Source organism: Protomyctophum bolini (genome assembly GCF_963924005.1).
Source record: "Protomyctophum bolini genome assembly, chromosome: 23".
NCBI classification, from domain to species: Eukaryota; Metazoa; Chordata; class Actinopteri; order Myctophiformes; family Myctophidae; genus Protomyctophum; species Protomyctophum bolini.
In genome coordinates this window covers 22,150,566-22,174,030 of record NC_137884.1, presented here as the reverse complement: position 1 = coordinate 22,174,030, position 23,465 = coordinate 22,150,566, and the positions used below count along the sequence as shown (strand labels likewise).

The 23,465-nt window shown below is 42.5% G+C and overlaps 2 protein-coding genes across 2 annotated transcripts in view; both read right to left on the bottom strand.

Moving 5' to 3' along the window:
• Positions 1–12,746, bottom strand: part of LOC308311231 (chloride anion exchanger-like) — a 44,718-nt gene extending 31,972 nt beyond the window's left edge. The window contains exons 1-4 of the mRNA XM_080757876.1: positions 12,657–12,746; positions 10,316–10,400; positions 9,825–9,893; positions 6,538–6,613 (exon numbers count right to left, since the gene is read on the bottom strand). The gene's annotated coding sequence lies outside the window, so the exon portion shown is untranslated. The remainder of the gene's footprint in view (positions 1–6,537; positions 6,614–9,824; positions 9,894–10,315; positions 10,401–12,656) is intronic.
• Positions 12,747–17,470: 4,724 nt separating this feature from the next.
• atp23 (ATP23 metallopeptidase and ATP synthase assembly factor homolog) lies at positions 17,471–23,270 on the bottom strand. Its single transcript, XM_080757892.1, has 6 exons — positions 22,972–23,270; positions 22,284–22,329; positions 21,514–21,595; positions 20,919–21,056; positions 19,706–19,789; positions 17,471–18,867 (listed from the first exon to the last, which is right to left on the bottom strand). Exons 1-6 carry the CDS (start codon positions 23,156–23,158, stop codon positions 18,664–18,666), a joined length of 741 nt encoding a protein of 246 aa, XP_080614018.1. The 5' UTR covers positions 23,159–23,270; the 3' UTR covers positions 17,471–18,663.
• Positions 23,271–23,465: the final 195 nt, after the last annotated feature.

The window sequence follows — 23,465 nt, the reverse complement described above, 5'->3', positions numbered from 1 at the left end:
AAATCACACCCGTGTGAACTGAGTGGTGCAATTCCCCCCCCCCCCCCCCCCCCCCCCCCATATCTCTCTCTCTGTTTCTGGCGCCCCCTACTGGTACTAATAAGTCATATACTCGTGCTCATGACCACTGCCACTGCCACAGGTTTAGGTAGGTGTACCTACCTAAACCACTAAAAAAAAGAAGAATAAATTAAACAAAATATGTGCACTGCATGTGTGCGTGTGTGTGTGTGTGTGTGTGTGTGTGTGTGTGTGTGTGTGTGTGTGTGCGTGCTTGTGTGCGTGCATACGTGCGTGTACGGGGCACTTCCTGGACTAATATAAACAGTTCAGGAAGTGTGTGAATGACCTTATGGAGGTGTCAGTTCAGACTCAAGTCAATGTAATATCTCACCATGTTGTTTATCTTGGATTAAGCATCCAGTGTGTGTGTGTGTGTGTGTGTGTGTGTGTGTGTGTGTGTGTGTGTGTGTGTGTGTGTGTGTGTGTGTGTGTGTGTGTGTGTGTGTGCGCGTGCGTGCACGTGCGTGCATTGTCTATGTGTTTTCCAAGAAGTTTCTATACGGTCATTGTAACTATACGGTCATTTAACTTGCGATAACTCTTTATCATAACACCTAATCATCAACATGGCCTGATAGATAAACCACTTCTCTCCCTCATGGTTTTGATCAGCGTTTGTTCAATAACAAGACCTTTATAGGAATGATTGATCGCATAATCATTAACACATCTGATAAAAAGCCGTGACACCTTCGGCTGTCAATTAAACCCAGGACGAATTCACCCAATTGGTCCTGGACGGACCAACCATAGCAGGCAGCGGTTGTTTATGCTGAGTTTGCTAAATGTTAGGAAAAATATCCAGTTTATTCCTTTTTACTAATACCGAGGTTAAAATAAGAAATGAATACACACTATGAATGAATGCCCACCTGCCCCTGGCAGGTAAATAAAAACACTTTGCCCACCTGCCCCTGGCAGGTAAATACAACACTAAGGGTTGCCCACCTGCCCCTGGCAGCTAAATACAACACTAAGGGTTGCCCACCTGGCCCTGGCAGCTAAATAAAACACTAAGGGTTGCCCACCTGCCCCTGGCAGCTAAATACAACACTAAGGGTTGCCCACCTGCCCCTGGCAGCTAAATAAAACACTAAGGGTTGCCCACCTGCCCCTGGCAGCTAAATACAACACTAAGGGTTGCCCACCTGCCCCTGGCAGCTAAATAAAACACTAAGGGTTGCCCACCTGCCCCTGGCAGCTAAATACAACACTAAGGGTTGCCCACCTGCCCCTGGCAGCTAAATACAACACTAAGGGTTGCCCACCTGCCCCTGCGGTAAATAAAAACACTAAGGGTTGCCCACCTGGCCCTGGCAGCTAAATACAACACTAAGGGTTGCCCACCTGCCCCTGGCAGGTAAATACAACACTAAGGGTTGCCCACCTGCCCCTGGCAGGTAAATACAACACTAAGGGTTTCCCACCTGGCCCTGGCAGCTAAATAAAACACTAAGGGTTGCCCACCTGGCCCTGGCAGCTAAATACAACACTAAGGGTTGCCCACCTGCCCCTGGCAGGTAAATACAACACTAAGGGTTGCCCACCTGCCCCTGGCAGGTAAATACAACACTAAGGGTTGCCCACCTGCCCCTGGCAGGTAAATACAACACTAAGGGTTGCCCACCTGCCCCTGGCAGCTAAATAAAACACTAAGGGTGGCTCACCTGGCCCTGGCAGCTAAATAAAACACCTGTTTTAAAATGTACTTAAAGTATTCAAGCTACAAGCTCACAATGCGTCGCATCGACAATTCGACATCGCGATGCATTTTGAGCTTGTAGATCGGCTATTTTCAAATCACTACTAAAGTAGTAACTAATCTTTAAAAAAAATGTGTTGAGTAGAATTACAATATTTGCCTCTGAGATGTAGTGGAGTAGAATTGAAAGTATAGAATTGGAAATACTACCTATGTGCAGTACTTGAGTAAATGTACTTAGTTACAGTACTTTCCCCCAGTGACATTGGCAAGCTGTCAGCACTGTGAGGATGCCTTTCACTGTAGACAAAAATCTTGCCAGACGAGATCTCAAATGAACAAATACGCACGGTGACACCGCTGGTTTAGACGGCCTGCAGGGAATGTCTTTTAGATCTGTCCAGGATTTAAATGTTTCTGAACCCATTCCGAGCATTAGAATAGTTTTGCATGAAAAAAAACCTCCTTAGGGCTAAAAACGTGCCCGAATGGGGATGACCTCATCACATTTGTGATGACGGCTATGGCCGTTTTTATCCCAACAAGTGTTTTTCGTGCAAAACAAATTGGAACGGATTCAGAATAATGAAAAAAAACTAGTTTGACACGTCACACGACTTAACTTAAGTTGTATGAAAAATGCTAGAAATAGGTCAACAATACAAATGATGATAGTTTTGTGAATTAATTTACTTTTACTACGTGGCCCCTGTGCCCCCCACAAAATGACCGGAACTACTTAATATTTCACCAAAACCAGAGCAGAACTCCCACCACGGGACTCGGGTAATCAATTAATACAGTTGCAACCACTATATTAATGGCAACTATATATAGTATTGATTGCAGCTGTTACAATTCCAAACCCGCTTTAATTACTTCATGACTAGTATATTAAATGACTAGTACTTAATGACTAGTATTACACTTTTTGTGTCCAATGTAGTTATGATACCAGTTCATAAAGTTAACATAACTATAACTAAATGCATTTGAAATTCAATAAAAATGTTACTTTTCAGGATTCCAATTAAAAAATAGCTAAAGATTATTCAGGTTTTCAATTAAAATACAAATAGCTGATCTACAAGCTCAAAAATGTCGCATTGCGACGTGTTTTGAGCTTGTAGATCGTCTATTTTTGCTATACGACAGTAATATGCACTGTGGCCCTCTGGAGTGAGTGTAGAAATATATTGGCCCTCGCCATCGTCAAAGTTTCCCACCCCTGCTTTAAACTTTAACCCATTTAGGCCTGACCTCATAATAAAAGTTAGAAATGTTTTGTCTTATAGATTGTTAATGGTAACTTGGTAAGGGTACCCCAACTGTCAACCCCTTAATTTACCTTGAATGAAATTGCAATTTCTGTAGGGTCATTGGGGGGGGACCCCCGGAAATGCTTTGGCCATGTCTCGCGAATTTGGCGACCCCCCGAGGGGCACAACCCACGGGTTGAGAACCCCTGCCTTAGATTGACAGGCCTACTGTAAGTGGGCCTGAAGTGGACTGTAGGCCAGGCGGGACTTCACCTTATACTGTAACATTTAGTCTGAAAATAGATTCTCGGAAATGCCTTGAAAACACGCGACACGTTTCTTCCATAAAGTCTACTCTCCAATTAAACTCTCTCCCCACTGCGTCTGGAAGATTGTCGGCAAACCGAAGCATGCAAGGCAAAAAAAAAAACGTGAACAAAGCATAAAAGGTGTCACTTTTATGGCACAAACTTTAAACCCAACAGGGCTGTAAATATTTCTACAAGCTGATAACGCTGCGAACACGTACTATGTCCTTATTTGACAAGCATGACATATTTAACGCGCGCGCGCGCGCGTGCGTGCGTGTGTGTGTGTGTGTGTGCGTGCGTGCGTGTGTGTGTGTAATCAACGATTAATTTAATCACAACGCGACGATAATCAAAGAGATAAGGCATGTATAAAGTTATGTCAGTTCTGGTGCCAAACCTACACCTACAGTATCTCAAATTGGATGGAAACTAAGTACATTTTACTTAGGAAAGTACCGCACTCAAGTACAATTTTGAGGTATTTGTACTTTACTGGAGTATTTCCAATATCCAAATAATTTTTACTTCTACTCCACTACGTCTCAGAGGCAAATATCGTACTTTTACTCCACTAAAATTAAACAATTAAACTTTAGTTACTTTAAAGATTCACAATGCGTTGTGATGCGACGCATTGTGAATTGTGAATTGATCTTCTAAATCCTCCAGTTTTCAGAAATAAATATTTTCACGATTTTTCAAAAACAGCAGACCCGCTATGAGCTTGTAGATCTGCTTGTATAGATCTGCTTTTTTCAATAGCTGAATTATAACGTAATGTTTAAAACACTAAAAGGGGTTCCCACACAAAATGGGATAATCTGAATGGGCCATATCGGCCATAAAAATACCATATCGGTATCGGAACGGTCCCAAAATAATGCACACTATTTCATCGTTTTGCACCAGCAAAAAAAACAAAAAAACATTTAAAAAAAATCTACATTTAATTTGTGCACTCATCTCATTCAGTTGTGAAAACTTGGAGAAGAGTATAGGCTATCTATTGATGGATTGAATACTTTATTAACAGGCTTTAGGGCCAATAAGCCCCTATAGGGTCCTATAGGCTTGTTTCCATTGTGGTCCTGAATCGGTCAGAATCGGTATCGGCAGATCATATGACCCTGCAGATAATCGGAGATCGATCATCATTTCATAATCGTGCACGCCTACTAAAATGCCTCCATCCAACATAAACATAATGACATGATTAGTTAAATAACAGTCATGTACAGTATGTACAGTATCGAGCACCTTAAAAATGAACTGACACAGTAGGAGGTGTGAGGTTTTCTTTAAAAATGTTGGTTTGATCTCCACGTATTTCCCACGTTTGTTTTGTCTGATAATCTGTACTGGATTGTACTAATTATACTCGAACTGCACCTTCATTTCTAAACTAAATGTCTCATAACTCCAAAATGTTCATTTTTCAGGAAATTGAGAAAACCGTATATTTTTAAAACATAGTAATTCAGCCTCATCAAAGTTGGTGCTGTAACTTTATATATTGTCAATTACTTGCATGATAAGGGGAGAGGTGGTGGAGTTAGTTGCTTTAGCAGACATTGTGAGGGTCCAATGGAGTGAAGAGGTTTTGTCCAAAGCACTTTTTACTACTTTCCATCAGTTCAATATTTTCGAAACAACACACAGACGTAAAGGGTGTTCAATAGCACTGATTTATGCCAAATTGTATGATCAAAAACCTCAAAAATGGAGTTATGAGGTTTCCTCCCAACGATATATAGCCATGAATTGCACCTTTCTAAACTAAACTTTGCTGTATTTAAGGAACATAAGCGTCACCTAACTTTGCTACTACAGGTGAAAACATGCACATGTACAGTACATTACTCTTGTTTTTACTCGTTTGCTCGTTTTCTTCCACTCTTTATTCTATCCCTTTGTTCGCTGTGATTGTTGTTGTTTGATGTATATGTACACAGACTACACACAGTATGCTGCTGCACTGTCTGAAGAAAACAATAAAGTTGTACTCTTATGCACCATGTACACAAGATGGAACAATAAAGTTTTACTCTTATGCACCATGCACACAAGATGAAACAATAAAGTTGTACTCTTATGCACCATGTACACAAGATGAAACAATAAAGTTGTACTCTCTTATGCACCATGTACACAAGATGAAACAATAAAGTTGTACTCTTATGCACCATGTACACAAGATGAAACAATAAAGTTGTACTCTTATGCACCATGTACACAAGATGAAACAATAAAGTTTTACTCTTATGCACCATGTACACAAGATGAAACAATAAAGTTGTACTCTTATGCACCATGTACACAAGATGAAACAATAAAGTTGTACTCTCTTATGCACCATGTACACAAGATGGAACAATAAAGTTGTACTCTCTTATGCACCATGTACACAAGATGGAACAATAAAGTTGTACTCTTATGCACCATGTACACAAGATGGAACAATAAAGTTGTACTCTCTTATGCACCATGTACACAAGATGGAACAATAAAGTTGTACTCTCTTATGCACCATGTACACAAGATGGAACAATAAAGTTGTACTCTCTTATGCACCATGTACACAAGATGGAACAATAAAGTTGTACTCTCTTATGCACCATGTACACAAGATGAAACAATAAAGTTGTACTCTTATGCACCATGTACACAAGATGGAACAATAAAGTTGTACTCTCTTATGCACCATGTACACAAGATGGAACAATAAAGTTGTACTCTCTTATGCACCATGTACACAAGATGGAACAATAAAGTTGTACTCTCTTATGCACCATGTACACAAGATGGAACAATAAAGTTGTACTCTCTTATGCACCATGTACACAAGATGGAACAATAAAGTTGTACTCTTATGCACCATGTACACAAGATGGAACAATAAAGTTGTACTCTTATGCACCATGTACACAAGATGGAACAATAAAGTTGTACTCTTATGCACCATGTACACAAGATGGAACAATAAAGTTGTACTCTTATGCACCATGTACACAAGATGGAACAATAAAGTTGTACTCTTATGCACCATGTACACAACATGAAACAATAAAGTTGTACTCTCTTATGCACCATGCGCACAAGAAAAGATGGAACAATTTAAAGTACAACCTTTTGAACCTTGCAGGAAACTGGCAAAAAAGGGGAGAAAAAAAGTAAATAAAAGTAACCAAAGAAAGGAACTCACCCTGCAGCCTGCAGTCAGTGTGCCTCTTCTGGCTCGATGTGGACTCACCGTCATTCATCCAGGAGGACTTCCCCTGCTGACAGACACGTGCAGAGAGAGTGTTACGGGAGGCAGGGGCAGATAAGTACAGTAAGAGGGCATTGCATGCACTTTTTGGAAGAAAATAGCCGATCTACAAGCTCGTAGAGAGCTTGTAGATCGGCTATTTTCCCCGGCGCGACCGACCACGCCCCAGTTGGCTTTGATTGAAATATTTATTAACAGTTTGCAGAATTACAGTACATTTCAAGCACAACTCAGTATAGACGACCCAATAAATACAGCATTACACTTGTTTACAAGAGGGTCCACCTTGTTCAATTCATCAACACTATACTGCCTATACTGGAGATGGGGCGACGACATGGATTTTTGAAAAGCAAATTCTTTCAACGCGAAATGCTGCGTTCTCAAGATCAGATTGAGTTCAGGGAAAAAAGCTAATTAATTCTCGGGTACGTACAGTATATGGCATGGAAAGGAGAGGAGTGGGATTTGCATTAATTTCACCGTGTAAAGAAAATGCTGCATTCGTTGGTCTGGAGAGGACAGTTGTTTTTACAGACGGGGTGAAAAGGATCGAGCCCCCTTTGATGACTATGTGTGCACACGCCTGTCGTCCGTGTGTCCCCCCCCCCGTGTCCCCCCCCCCCCCCGAGTATCAGGTGGTCCCTGGAGTTCTTCCCCTGGGAATCAGGTGGTCCCTGCTGGCCGTGTGGGAAAGTAAAGCCGGCCTGTGATTAATCCATCTAGACCTGAGGACCAGATTCTACAAAAATGTCTTCTTAAAATCATGAGGGTTTTCTTGAAAAACCCTATGTTTCTAATGTATGTCAGTGGTGCTCAAACTATTTAATCTCAAGGACCCCCAAAATGTTATATGTACTGTATCCCTCACTGGACCCTCAACTGAACATGGTCTGGTCACCCTAGAACTGAACATATGTTGTTCCAGGGACACCCCCACCCAGAAGCAAAGATTTGAGTTAAAAACATTCGCTCTGAGAGAATATAGGCTATATTCAAATATTTGTGCCACATTTTCACGATTTTTATATATATATATATATATATATAACTTCATCCCACAATTTTGTAACTCATTTTTTCACTCAGTCAACGATTTTCATAAAAAATATATGAGTTTGTAGATCTGCTATTTTTCAACAGCCTAAAGTTTAAAACAACGGCTAAGCGACACAGATGCGTTTCCCGTGCTAAATGGGTTAATGTTGTGGCGCGGTGCTGTGTGTGTGTGTGTGGGCGTGCGTGCGTGCATGCATGCGTGTGTGTGTGTGTGTGTGTGTGTGTGCGCATCACGCTCGAGAGCAAAGCAAACACGTCGCTGTCAGCTCAGACCTTCAGCATTTTTACACGGGACTCGACATACAAGTTTCCTTTGTGTAATCTCGTCCGGACGACAGCCAATCAACGGCAGTATAATAAATGCTAGTACATCATGTAACACAGTTGAGTTAACGGCACGTTAAATTATTGCATCACGTTATTGTCACAATCTATTATTAACCCATTGAGACCTGAGGCTGAGTCTACAAATGTCTTCTAAAATCATCAATCATTTTCTGAGAAACCTCATGTTTCTATATCAGTGATTCTTCAAACAATTTTTCCTTTCAAGGACCCGCACATATTATATGAATTTGGCCACCGGACCCCCATCTGAAAGTATGTTGTTCCAGGGACCCCCCAAAAAAATGCTGTGAAAGAATATATTCAATTATTTGCGCCACATTTTTCTCCTAAAATAGCAGATCTACAAGCTCATAGCGCCGGCACTTAAACAGCTGGTTGTTTGCATATGGCTCTAGAGATCTGGTGTAATTACTGTATGGCCATAGTATTCACTCTGCTCTACATGCCACGCAAGCCTGGCTTAAAGTGATGCCGTCTTTGGGTGCGTTCGTTTCGCTGCCTCTCTATGCCCTGACGCCCTCCCTCCCCCTCGCCTCCTCCCCCTCCTCCCACACACAGGAGGAACCTAAGCCGCCATTCGTCAACGTCGACTGTCGCCCTGATCGCCGCACACCCGTCTGTCTCACAACCTACCCGTCTGTCTCGCTTTCGCTGCCCCGTCTTTGTTTCGGTCTGGTTTCGGCGTCCCGGTATGTTAGCCCTGGTCCAGTGCTTACAGCGAGTCTCTCTCTGACGCCCTGTGGAAGTCCCTTCCGCAGCCCTCTAGCGATTTTCTCACTCCCGTACGAGTGTTTACAATTCCCAGCAAATAAACAAAACGACGTAACTATACTCACCGAAACAAAGCCTGCAAGACCTTGGTAAAAGTCTATTCTCGAAGCTGGGAAGCATCTCAGGTCCCCAGCTTCTCTCTAAAATGCACTATTTTAATCATTAAATAAAATGAATCCAACCAGATCGGCGCAGGCAAAACCCGGAAATGCCATAGTAGAATAAATGGTCCCCAGCTTCTCTCATTTTAGAGAGAAGCTGGGGACCTGAGATGCTTCCCAGCTTCGAGAATAGACTTTTACCAAGGGCTTTGTGTCGGTGAGTAGTTACGTCGTTTTGTTTATTTGCTGGGAATTGTAAACACTCGCACAGGAGTGAGAAAATCGCTAGAGGGCTGCGGAAAGGACTTCCACAGGGCGTCAGAGAGAGACTCACTGTAAGCACTGGACCAGTCTGTCTGTCTGTCTCCCTCTCTCTCTGTCTCCCTCTCTCTCCCTCTCTCTCTCTCCCTCTCTCTCTCCCCCCAGGTTCACACAGGGTCTTGGGTCATCCCAGGTGGTCGTCCCCTCCACCCCAGGGACCACCACTAGGATCCCATAGCCGCTGCCTCCCCCAGGGGACCCCTGGGAAATGAAGTGTTTCTAATGCAGATCATCCACGGCCGTGTGGACGCGCACAGTGGTGGAAAGCAACAATTTAGGCATCTATCAGACACTTTATCACACACATCAAACATATGAAATTGGCCGCCGACCCCCATCTGAAAATATGTTGTTCCAGGACCCCCCCAGAAGCAAAGATTTGAGTTAAAATGTTCACTAATATATATTCAAAGATTTGAGGCACATTTTCGTGATTTTTCAGAAATAGCAGAAAAAGCTCCTATAGCAGCAGACCTTGTAGATCTGCTATTTTCCAATAGCTAAAGTATAACATAATGCTTTAAAACACCAAAAGGGGTTCCCTCCCAAAATGGGTTAAACTATATTATTACAAGATGTATTAGGCCTGCAATTATAAGCGACAGATATTTTTTCCCTCACCTCTGCTGGATATCATAGGTCTAAATATGGTCATCTTCCTGGCTGGAAGGGGGCGGGGCTCTTTGAAACCTGTCCAAAAAGACAAGAAGAGGAACAAAGACAGCCTAATGAATGAACGGGACGTTAACGTCACGCTGACAGACAGAAACCCGCCGTACCGGTTGTTGAGTGACAGCCTTGCACCCCGCCAACAAGTGTGTTTTCATTGGCTGTCACCCCGCCCGACAACGCAGTGTTTTCATTGGCCATTTACAATTTGGGCATTTAGCAGACGCTCTTAAACAACCGCTGGAACAAAACATTTTGAGATGAGAACCGTTTGAGCACCAGTGACAGAAACATTAGGTTTTATTCAGATTTGTAGAATCTGGTCTGCAGGTCTCAGTGAGTTCATGAATAAGGGCTTCACAACATCCATGCGTCTTACCTCCCTCCCGTACACTATCAGAATGATATCAAAGAATCGTGTTTGAAAATAAATGTGTGCAGACTTACATTCTCTTCCTTAGTCCTTCACGTTGCGGTAAATGTCTGTCCCAGGTTATGTTTCCGAGCATGGTGGAGGAACACGCCGGACTGTGGAAGGAAGAAAAGGAAAGATTAACACGTCCACACACCGTGTGTCGGGAAGGCAAAGGACTAATGTAAATAATGTCTGTAATGTTAGCAGGCCATCGCGATAAGAAATGCATATTTCAAGGTCAAATTGTTCCGTTGATTTTAGAGAGGAAACCAGAGGGCCTTCCATGCAGCCTTTATTTTGAAATGAAAGAACTTTGCAACATGATGCATCGCACTATAATTTTTATCCACTCTTCCATCCATCCATCCATCTTCAACCGCTTATCCGTAGTCGGGTCGCGGGGGGCAACCAGAGAGCTCCCAGACTTCCTCCTGGGGGATCCCGAGGCGTTCCAAGGCCAGTGAGTCTACGTGTTTCCTCCAACTGGTCCTTGGTCTGCCCCGGGGTCTCCTCCCAGTGGAGATATAATCCATCTGGTCCTTGGTCTGCCCCGGGGCCTCCTCCCAGTGGAGATATAATCCATCTGGTCCTTGGTCTGCCCCGGGGTCTCCTCCCAGTGGAGATATAATCCATCTGGTCCTTGGTCTTCCCCGGGGTCTCCTCCCAGTGGGACGTGCCTCGAGGACCTCCTTAGGGAGACGCCCAAGAGGCATCCTAACCAGATGCCCCGAACCTACATAAGCTGGCTCCTTTCCAGGCGAAGAGGCAGAGACTCTACTTCAATTAAGTCTTACCTCTTAATCTCGTGATAGAATCACAATCATTCATATAATTGAATGATCTAATGGAATAATTAAAACTCCTTAAAACGTTCAATAACTGCAAAGATACCACATAGTAAGTGGGACATTCTGTGGGACATTCTTCTGCAGTACTTTCTACTACCTTTGTACTTTCACTCAAGTGCATTTTGAATTCCGTTCTATATTGAAGTATTGATACTTTTACTCCAGTACAGCCTTTGAGTTAATTTCCCACCACTGTATGTACAGTATGCCAGTATGGAACGCAGCCTGCTGCTGCCTGACTTAGCGACGACGATGACAATAAGGAACGGCTCAATGAAAGAAGAAAAAAAAAACAACAACAACAAACGCTGTGTGTGTGTGTGTGTGTGTGTTCAGATTCAGAAGTGGGCGTGATAGGAAGCAGGAAGTGCTCGGACCCTCTGGGAATGCTGCGGACAATACTGGCGCCGTCTGAGAGACAGACAGAGAGAGAGACAGGCAGGCAGAGAGACAGGCAAGCAGGCAGGCAGGCAGGCAGGCAGGCAGGCAGGCAGGCAGGCAGGCAGGCAGGCAGGCAGGCAGGCAGGCAGGCAGACAGACGGTTCCAACTAGGGATGTCCCGATACACTTTTTGAGTGGTGCAACCACTCCAAGGAACAGCAATGTCTGTGTGTTCGTGTTCACCTATGTGTTCACCTACAGTATGTGACGTTCACCTATGTGACGTTAATGAGCACCAGTATGTACCAGTAGGAGCCAGTATTATTACCAGTAGGTAATAATAAAAAGAACATTACTTATTTTATCTCGTGTTGTTAATAGCAGACTCCTCACTCAAATGTGCACTTGCAGTTTGGGCAACTCCAAAAGCAAACTCCACAACCACATGCCTTAATATTGTATTCCTGCCACAGTGTCAACCCCTTATATTACCCCGGATCGCTGGTTAGACTCTCCAGGAGCAAACTGGTTAGACTCTCCAGGAGCAAACTGGTTAGACTCTCCAGGAGCAAACTGGTTAGACACTCCAGGAGCAAACGCGACACCAGCAAATCCATTTCCGAGAGAGAGAGTACAATAAAATACTCCGGTGTTCCTTTAGAACTCTGAAAGTGCACGTACTACAAATGTAACCAAATGGACCCTTACGGGGTACATTATAAAGGGCCCGTTTCCAACGTGAATGAGAGCGTCTGTGTGAGTCTCAGTGAGTGGATCACAACCTGAGCTCGTCTACAATCAGGTGTATTGTTGTTAAATGTCAACATGACGCTGCCTGGCGCCACTTTGACAAGAACAACCACTTTGACAGAACACTCTCTGAGTTATAAATGAACATTGATTTTACAATATAAATTGGGGGTCCCAGAGATAGAAATGCCATTAAATGGGGGGTCCGTAGCCCAATGCATGTCAAACTGGGGGTCCTTGAAATTAAACAGGTTGACCATCACTGCTAGAGCCGTAAAAATCTTCTCTAATGTAATGGGGCATATCTTTTCAAATGAGGGGTCCGCGGGCTGATTATTGTGTCAATTTGGGGGTCCTTGACATGAAAAGGTTAGTGAAATCCTGGCCTACCTGGCATTGTTGTGGTCAGTGTCCCTGGAGGTGTCCTCACATCAGTGTTGTTTTCGTCGACTAAAACTATGACGAAAAATGTCCGTCGACTACCTTTTTTCACTGACGAAAACTAAACAGAAACTAAATGGAAACTAAGCCATGATGACTAACTATTAAGACTAAATATATGGACAATTTCGTCAACAAATAAAAACTAGACTAAAATGGACTAGTGGAGAAGAGATCCAGTATAAGCATAAGACAGTCATTTTACACTTGGTTGGATGCTGAAAATAGCAGATCTACTGTAAGCTCGCAACGCGGCTAATTTCAGCAAGTGTAAAATCTGCCATTACGACAGCATCAATGCCCGCCAAAATACATTTTAGTCGACCGTAGATTTAGTCGAATAAAATCTCATGATATTTAGTCGACTAAAACTAGACTAACAGTAAAACATTCCAGGTGACGAAAATGTGACTTAAAAACGAAATGAAAGCTATTCAAGAGACTACGACTAAAACTAAAAATCTAAATGCGCTGTCAAAATCAACACTAGTCCTTATTGCATCACGTCTTCATCGGATTCTAAACAATGAACATGCCACAATATTAAATAATATATAATCAATAATAACCAGCCACTAAGAATCTGAAAGTCTTTCCTACAGCCATGTTCCTCTTTTGATCCTACAGTCCTGTGTGTGTGTGAATTCTTATGGATGGGGGGGGGGGGGGGGGCGTCGCACCCTGACAGAGGAAACAGAAGGGACCGACAACCCCTAGGTTCCGCTGTGTGTGTGTGTGTGTGTGTGTGTCTGTGTGTGCGCGCGCGTGCGTGCGTTTGGGGACAAACATGTTCACGACTGAATGTCCACTTTAGGTGAACCGTTGATAATTAGGTGAACCACTAATTATGCACAAAAACAATAGCAAACGGCTACGACAGCATATACAGTGACACAATTGACCTATAGCTATAAGCCCCTCCCCAAACTGCTCCAATCACAGCTAAGCGCCTGACATGGGTTATAGACAAACCTCTCCACCAATAGTTTTCCTATAATGATAAAACATTGTTTTAAAAAAGAACATATTTTTCCAGTGCATATGGACGGATTTGGAAGAGATTTTGAAGGTCTAGGTTCCAAAAATGAACCAGTATTTAATGTGTAAAATCCATATTTACATTGGAATGAATGAGCCTGGCTGGAAAGTGTCCAAGTGGGAGTGTCTAAGTGGGAGAGGCCGGGTCTTAGCTGAAGGTGAACAACACATTAGATACATATATATATAATCCTTCTCTGACACGGTACAGTATATAATTATACTACACTAGACCTGTGCCACTGGCCTAGTTGGGAACCTTAGTATGCAATACCCGTTGTCATAGCACCCATTTAACCGTCTGTCTGTCTGTCAGCGCAGGCAGACCTTCGCACACAGCCGCGCACGTTTTCGGCGGCGCACAGCTTCAAAACCGGGTTTTTAGACAGCTGGTGGATGGAAAAGAAGCTCCACCTCCGCGGCTGACTGACGCGGAGGTGGAGCTTCTTTTACATCCACCAGCTGTCTAAAAAACCGGAATGACGTCGGGCTTCAACTTCAACTGTCTGCGGCTGTGCGCGAAGGTCTGCCTGCGGCCGGTCTGTGTCTGAAGAGCGCAAACTGACTGTGAAAGGTGGACTGGTTAAGTAATCAAATGGCAGGTGTGGGGTTGCCATGGCAATCAATTGTCAGAGGTTGGGAATTATACAGGTGAGGGGGCTATTTTCAGCATGCAAGTGTAAAATTACTTATACTGGATCTCTTGTCCACTAGTCCCTACCTAACATTTTAGTCTAGTTTCTATCTGTTGACGAAATTGTCAATACATTTAGTCTTAGTTTTAGTCATCATAGCTTAGTTTTCATTTAGTTTTCGTCAGTGAAAAAAGGTAGTCGACGAACATTTTTCGTCTTAGTTTTAGTCGACAAAAACATCACTGCCACCCGGGGTCCATCGGTTCATCTGTCCATCGGTTCTTGTGCTGCACTCCTACAATAGAGCAGAGCAGTGATGTAAATAGGTTTTCAATGCAATGAGTCCCAGGATGCAGGGATGGTCTTTTAGAAATGAGTCCCAGTCCCACTTCAACGACGTTAGGAGTCATATTTTGCCATTTTTACAAATTGCAGCATTTAACTCCCATTTCATTATGGTTAGTAATATAATGTGGTTATATTTATGTAGAAAACAGAAGAATAAATTATTATAACTAAAGCTAGCAAAATAAACAAACAAATAAATAAATAAAAACAGTGCAGTAGTGCATCCCGTGGATGCAGAGGTCGTTGTTTTATTGTGTCCCTTAACTATAAACTGCGTTTTGGGATGCAAAATGCACCCCTATTTTAAAATGTATTTTCAACCACAGAGATTTATATCAAATATTCATATCAATTATTTTAAGCCTATAGCTTGAATCAAGCCATGCAGGTTCCTGGTGAATCGGAAGTTGATTCGGAACTATAAAACCTTTGATTTTGTGAAGAAAAAAACATGTTTGAATATTTTATTATATTATGATATCTCTGCTGTCGGGAGGAAACCTCATAACTCCAAAATGTTAATTGTTCAGGAAATGAAAAATACAAATTTTTCGGGAAATTAAGAAAACCTTTAAACAAAGCAATACAGCCTCATCAAAGTTGGTGTTGTAACTTTATATATTGTCAATTACTTCCATTGGAGGGGGAGAGGTGGTGGAGTTAGTTGCTTTAAACTCAAAAATGGATTTAAGAGGTTTCCTCCCGAGAGCAACGAGACTATACATTTAATAAATATGGTGTTTAGCGTTTTCTTTTTTTTTCTCCTTCACAATATCACAGGATTTATGGTCATGATACACCAGAATCCTAGATGGTTTGATTCTAGGCTTATAAATATTTGTGTAAATCTCTTACTTACTTATAGCCTATAGCCCAACTTTGGGCATAGGCCACGAACAAGAGCTCTCCAGACATCCCGGTCCTGGGCCATGTTCTCCAGCTGTCCCCATGTGTGTAAATCTCTATGGGGGTTAAATGAATGGCAGACTTTTCAGTGAATAATATATGTGTGCATAATGATGAGTACTTTTACTTTTGGTAGTTAATATTTACATTGAAAATAATACTTTTGTACTTTCACACATTTTGAATTCCAGACATTTACTTTTAACGGAGTAATGATACTTTTACTTAAGTAAAACATGTACTGTAGGCCTACCTTTTTCCCCACCACTTAATTATTATGAAGGATTAGCATATTCAAATAATACATTCAAACACAACGTATACTTTTGCAATAAATAATAAAGAGAGTATAGGCCTAGTATCAATACAAAAAATATTATAAATGCAAATGTTTGTTCAGCACCAAAGTATAAATTAAATAAAACTAGTAAAATGGCCGTATAAACAAAGTTTACAAAAGCCTTCACCAAAGTCCAATAGTGTATCTGTCAAGAAACTAACCCAGTATTAAACCAACGTTGGAAATGTGTTGTTCGAGTTGGAATTAATGTAATTAACAACAAAACAAGCTTCTGTGTTGTAAATTCTACGGTTCTTCCTTCAATTCAATAAACTCCACATTAAACACTCAAAGTCTTCGTTTAAACCCACCACAGTCTCTGACTCTCTTCACATAAACAACATTAAACCGTACATTAGGAGATATAAGTTGTTATTATTGTTTTACTCTGAGGGGAGGGAAAAGGGAGAACCTTAAAAAGGAGCGTCGGGAAACACCTGCTGCAAACAAAGGTTCCGTTCCTCATCCCAGGTGCAGAGCAGAGTAGGAGAGTAGCGACGCGCTTTGATCTAGCTGCAAACATTGGAACTATCCATCCCATTGAGATAGAATGAGCACTTCCGCATTCCATTGTTACAATGGGAGCCAACCATGAGCCAACGCTACTGTCACCACTCTCACACTGTACTCTGCCCAGGTGCAGAGCCAAATATGACTCTGTAAACTAAGTGGGCTGATGCAGATGTTTGACAATAATTTTTACCTTCTTCCAGGGTAACACAGATCTGTTTTTTTTTTTAATTAAAATGTTAGTTATTATTATTTTTTTTTTTTACACATCTTGGAGGGGGGAAAAAAGCTTCCAGTTTTACATGGATCTTTAGAGCATTCAAGTTTTATTTAATACTGCGTCGTAACTTCGGCCATATAATTTATAAACGGCCTGGCTGACATCCACCTGAAACAGGACTCAAAGAAACGGATTAAATTACAATAATCAATAAAACAGTCCTAGTGGCGAAAGCTTCTGGGAACTCAGATTAATATAACAGTGACTGTCTTTGAAAGTCTTAACAAGTCTTATCCTGATGTGGTGGTGTTCAGTGTGCCACCACTGCCATCTAAAGGACTGAGGTGGTACTACAGTACTGCAGGCCTAGTACGTTTTAGACTTTTGAGGCTGATGCTGTGGACATGACTGTGGGCCCTAAGAGATGCAGACATTAACTAGAAATGATATGCACGGCTTCGGAAGCTGTGGATATGCACGGCTTGGGATATCCATGGATATGCACGGCTTGGGAAGCCGTGGATATGCACGGCTTGGGATACACTGCCATAATGTCTTCCTTCTCCGAATGCATTTCTTTCATGTGGATTCCAAGGGATTTCCCAAAAGTTGCGTAACTGATCTGACAGTGCCTGTTCCTCTCGGACGCTGATGTGCATCACTTCAATGTCCACAAACACCTAGCATACTAATTTAAAGTATCTCTGGTCGATTACAAGGTTAAGCATTCAAACACATTAAATTGTAATCAATTTACAAAACCAGCTTTCGTATGAATCACAGTTTAATTTCTAAACAAGTTGGTTTTATTTAAGTTAAGCACACAGCACTATTTACAGGCCTCTTGTTCTTTTAGGTCAAAACTTTAGGCAGTAGAACGCTACAGAGATTCAGGTTGTAGTCCTAAAACCTAAAGTGACTTAGCAATATTGGATTTTCATCAGGCATCAATACATCACACATGAAATGTGTACACAATATTTGCATGTGGTTCTCACATCTTAATTGATTTGTGAAGATCTTGTTATACAAAATGTCTAAGCCTTTATTTGCTGCAGAGCTTATTTTCATAATTTATGGTCACCTTCTTAAACCTCCTCATGACACTCGACCATCTCTGGTAAGAATCACCACAGTCCTAATTGAAAAGGATCATGCTGATCCCGTCACGTTTAGTAAAATGGCCTATCTCAAGAGTGTGACTTAGGCAAAAACATAGGCAATTATTTAGTTTAAGAAGGTGACGTTATACAAACATATGTCATTCTCGTCCAGCGCTCTATAATATTATGAAGCAGTGCATTCATTCGCTCACAGAAATGCCTCCACGCCAGCCGTAAAACCACCTTTACAGCTGCGTAATCCCTTTACACTATCGGGATGCACCCGTCATGTATCGGTATCGGGCCATATTTGCCGTTATCGGTCAAAATCTGCAGGCAAATAAAACTGACAATAATTGGTGTGTTATCTGCAGTCTACCAAGCTGTAGATTCTATGTTGGTGTGTTGGTTATCTGTAGTCTACCAAGCTGTAGATTCTATGTTGGTTATCTGCAGTCTATACCAAGCTGTAGATTCTGAACATTTAGTTATTGTATTGAAGATGTATTCGTCTCCCTGGCAGCACAAAAGGGGGGAAATAAAAACAACAAAAAACGAAATAAACATATATCGGCTAAATTGTTATTTTAAATATCGGTAAATGTCCATATCGGTGCATCCCTACTTGACACAGAATGTTTGTCCAAAGATCCACGACAAAATAAAAATCTCATCTGGTCTCTCCTTAAGAATTTTCCACAGGAGAGTAGCCTCGGAGGATTCCCTTTTTTTTAAAGGCAATTCACACTCAGTTTATATGATTATTCTGGGTATTGTGGTCATCGGCCGGCCATACTTTTGTCGACACGGCTGTCCAAAAGCACCATTGGAAATGAAAACGTAAGTGCGCTCGACGTTAGAGGTTGGCGTAGTATCGATCTCTATTCTCGTAGTCCCTGAAGGCGAACTTGGCGTCCTTCGTGCTGTGCGGGATGCGTCCGAACGGCGCGTGGTCGTTGAAGCACGTGTCAAACACCTCGTCCACGACCTTCTCCGCCTCCTCTCGGCTGATCTTCCTCACGGCCAGGATGGAACGCAAGGCGCGTCCGCGCACACACTCCTGGCAACGCAAGAGAGACACAAACGATTAACACACGGGTGGCTCAGGCGCGTCCGCGCACACACTCCTGGCAACGCAAGAGAGAGAGACACAAACGATTAACACATGGGTGGCTCAGGCGCGTCCACGCACACACTCCTGGCAACGCAAGAGAAATGCAAACGATTAGGAGACGATAGACGAAGTGATTCATATAGTGCCAATAATGGATATAGAAATAATATAAATTTGTGTATGGTCTGGTTTTTATATGCGTTGCTTTATTTAGACAGAAGAGACACGGGACGCTGGTTGATCGGTGGTTAATGAACTATTTAAAATTTCTCAAAAATGTAAGATCTGCAGGCTCACAACACGATGCATTTTGAGCTTGCTATTTTTAGATTTTTTTCTTCTTTTTATAATCGAAAGTCAAAGAATGGCCGATACATTAGCCAACTCAACACGGGTGAATGTTAAGAACTGTATCCTGGACATATGCCCGTGCGATCACACGAGCAGATGCAAACATACAGTCTGCCGCCATTCATTGTCAATGGAAGTCAACGACGTGAAGCAAATCAGATGTTTGTAGCTGCTGCAAAAGATACAAGGCTACAAATTGAAGCTGAGCTGGCTTCAACTTCCAGATGCAAAGCTACAACTGTTGTTGTTTTTCTACCCCACCGGCCGCCGCGCCTTCGACACACGTCACTGCCGACGCACGCTTGACGACGTCTACGACCGCGTGGGAAACAGATTTTACAAAGAGACAACGATGCTGTGATGTTTGCATCTGCCTCGTGTGGAACGCAACAATACAGTACCATCAGCTGAGCTGGAATCCAGCTCTCAGTACCTGTTGATGTTGCTTCAAGCCCACGTTGAACCTGGCAACTTCATTGTTGAAGGTGCAGTCTCCGCTGAGGTTAGCTGCTCGAATCTGAAAACAAACAAAGAGTTTACTGTGGAGAGTAAAATGGTAAATGGTGCATTTATATAGCGCCTTTAACCAAGGCGCTTTACACAGACTGTGCATCACATGTGCATTACATTCACCCATAGATTCACACACTAATGGCGGCGGAAACCATGCAAGGCACCAAACAGCACATCAGGAGCAATCAGGGGTTCAGTGTCTTGCTCAAGGACACTTCGACATTAACTCTGGGGGAGCCCACGTTCGAACTGGCAACCTTTCGGTTCCCATCCAGCCACTCTACCGCTGAGCCACTGCCGAGAGTAGCAGCAGTGTTGATTTCATCAACTAAAACTATGACGGAAAATGTACCTTTTAATTTCCCACTGACCAAAACTAAATAAAACCTAAGCCTTGATGACTAAAACTATGACTATATACATATAAACTGACAATTTGGTCAACACATAAATGAACTAGAGTAAAATGTTAGGGAGGGACTGTAGTGGAGAAGAGATCATTTTATGTTTGGTTGTGCTCTGGTGTTACGGTCTGAAAACAGCCGATCTACAAGCTCACAGCGCATGTAGATCAGCTATTTTCAGCATGCGACCAAGTGTAAAATCTGCCATTATTACGGCGCCATCAAGGCCTGACAAAATGCAGTTTTGTCGACAAAGTAAACTGTAGATTTAAAACTAGGCTAACACTGAAACATGTCAGGTGACTAAAATATGACTAAAACTAAATCAACATCAACACTGTTGAACCAGTTGGAAAACAGACACATTTCGGTTCGGGGATCCAGCGAAGCACATGCACTCGGACAACCGTACTGTGCGAAAATAAAATAAGAAATACAATTAAAACAAAACAGAAGGCTTTTTTAACCCATTCACGACGGGAACCCCTTTTGGTGTATTAAGCCTTATGTTATACTTTAGCTATTGAAATAGCAGATCTCGGTGCCGTGCTACAAGCTTGTAGAAAAATCGTGAAAATGTGGCGCAAATCTTTGAATATTCTTTCAGAGCGTTTTTTAACTCAAATCTTTGCTTCTGGGCGGTCCCTGGAATAACATATTTTCAGATGGCGGTCGGCGTTTTTTCAGAAAACTGTCACGATTTAGAAGACATTTTGTAGAAGGGCTGACCTCGGAGCAGGCCAGATGTCTGAAGTTGTTGAACCAGTCGACGTGAGCTCTGCAGTGGTCGAAGGCGTGGATGAGCTCGTGGCTGACCACCCGGTTCATGTGGGCCTGCTGGTGGATGTTGTTCTGACACAGGACAATCTGAAACACACCATCCATTGATTGATTGATTGATTGATTGACTGAAGTATTTATTAACAGTTTGTAGAATTACAGTATACATTTCAAGCACAACTCAATATAAAAAAAACCTGTTAACTGTGAGTGGACTTGTTTACAAGAGGGTCCACCTTGTTCAATTCATCATAACATTTAGTGACATATAAATATGCACTTATATACATGTTATATATAGCGAAAAAACAGGAAATCATGCAGGAACGCCTACTGAGTGGCAAAAAAAACTACTTTCTGGCCTTGACAGCCCATACGTCCACACAGAAAAGTCCTATCTGATTGCATTAAACGACATTAAACAATGTTAAACTCACTTTGCATGTTGCTTTGCCACTCGATGTGCCATTCACTTTAAGCATGCGCATACCCTCTATTCAATACTATACACATGCCGCCCACCCCTAACGGACGTGTTCCTTACTTGGGACGAGGCGGCGTCAAAGCCTCCACTGACACTCCCGTCGCAGTCTTCACAGGAGAAATGGCGGTCTTTCAACACCGTGCTGTGTAAACATGAGAGAGAGAGGACAGTTTTATTATATCAACACCATGATTTCACTTTTTAAAATAAAATAAATAAAAAGTGTTGTACCCTGCTCTTTTTTTTTCGGTCTAATAATTTGTTCAGCCCAAAATAATTGTGTTTGTTGTCATGATTTTTTTGCCAGGAGCTGAGTTAGCTTTGTCTGAGGCTTACAGGTCTTTAAATAAATACTTTAAGAAACGTCTCTTCTGGGCCAAGAAAGGGGCGCTCTATAGGACAGTCAAGTTTGTTGTAGCTTGAGAGTCATAAAGAAAAATCAATCTCACATGTTTGATAAAGAAATATTTAGTTTTGTTTTGTTGATGCGCTGCTAAATAATAATAATGAATTGCATGTAAAGCGCTTTTCTATGCACTACGTGCCTACTCAAAGCGCTTTACAATGGTCCATTCATTCATACATTGGGAGGTGAAGCGGCGAACAGTCGACGCCAGCGTCCTCTCTTCCCACATTCACACACCGACGGTGGCGAGCTCACACCGACCGACTCATTGGAGGCGATGTAGGGTTCAGTGTCTTGCCCAAGGACACTTCCACGTGTGGACAGGAGGAGGAGCCGGGATTCGAACCGCCGACCCATGGATCATTGGACGACCTGCTCTACCTCCTGAGCCACAGCCGCCCAAAAGTAGAAGCCGGGTACCTACCATCCTGAACTGTTCATGGCTCTGAGCAGTAGTTTGGCATATGGACCTAAAGAGAGAGAGACAGAGATCCATTGATTGAATACTTTATTAACAGTTTGTAAGAAAAAAGAACACAGGAAAGAACAGTTCAACACAAGTTCTGCTACAGTATAGAGTTGCCCTGATCAGCGTTTTTTTGGGGCCGATCCCGAGCACCGATTGTTTTTCTCATGATCGGCTGATACCAATCTTGCGCATAATTATCAAATTATTATATGTCAAAACCCACGTCAAAATTGTTCCTGTTTGTGTGTGTGGGGACTCTGGGGAGGAAGGGGATAATGGGGGTAGAGTGGCCGGATGGGAACCGCAAGGTTCCCGGTTCAATCACTGTGGGCTCCCCCAGAGTTGGTGTCGAAGTGTCCTTGAGCAAGACTCTGAACCCCTAATTGCTCCTGATGTGCAGGTTGGTATATATAATATATGTAACATCACAGAGTGCATTCTCTAGGGCTGTTTTCTCATGCCAATAAAGCTCCTTTGAATTGAAATTGAATTGATTTCCAAAAAAGTGTTCCCAAAGTGGGGGTCCGGGAACCCCCAGGGGTCCTAGAGGGAGTTCCAGCCAAATAACACAAAAGGAATTCATCATAAATGATATATATATATATATATATATAATAAGCTATAAACAATATAATACACTCACTGGTTTCCAATGCAAAGTGCAGCATGACCTGACACTTGTTGTTGAAAGTGAGCAGGTTCTGAGTCAGCCATGAAGAAGACCCAGTCCCAGGTTTATTCACCCCCTTCTGACTCCTGTCTGGGAACAGTTCGTATCCAAAGTCCCCTGTTTCTCCTGCAGGGTGTTTGGCCTCCTGAGCAGCAGACATGCTGTTGGTGCATGAACACCTAAAAGCTCTATGTGTTTAATATTATTAATATTATGATGCGATTATTTTTGCTCTAGCTAGCAAGCTAGCAAGAAGAGGTCACTGTGTAGTGTAACTGCTGTGTGTGTGTGTGCGTGTGTTAGATCACGTGATATAGGTCGGAGGCAGTGAGTGCTTTCAACTACACGCGCCTATCGGCGGAGAGCTGTATTACACTGTGTGATTACATACTAGAGTCTAGACTCTAGAGGAAAATGTCCACCGATGTGATTAAAATGCATTTTATTGAACAATAGTGAAGATACGG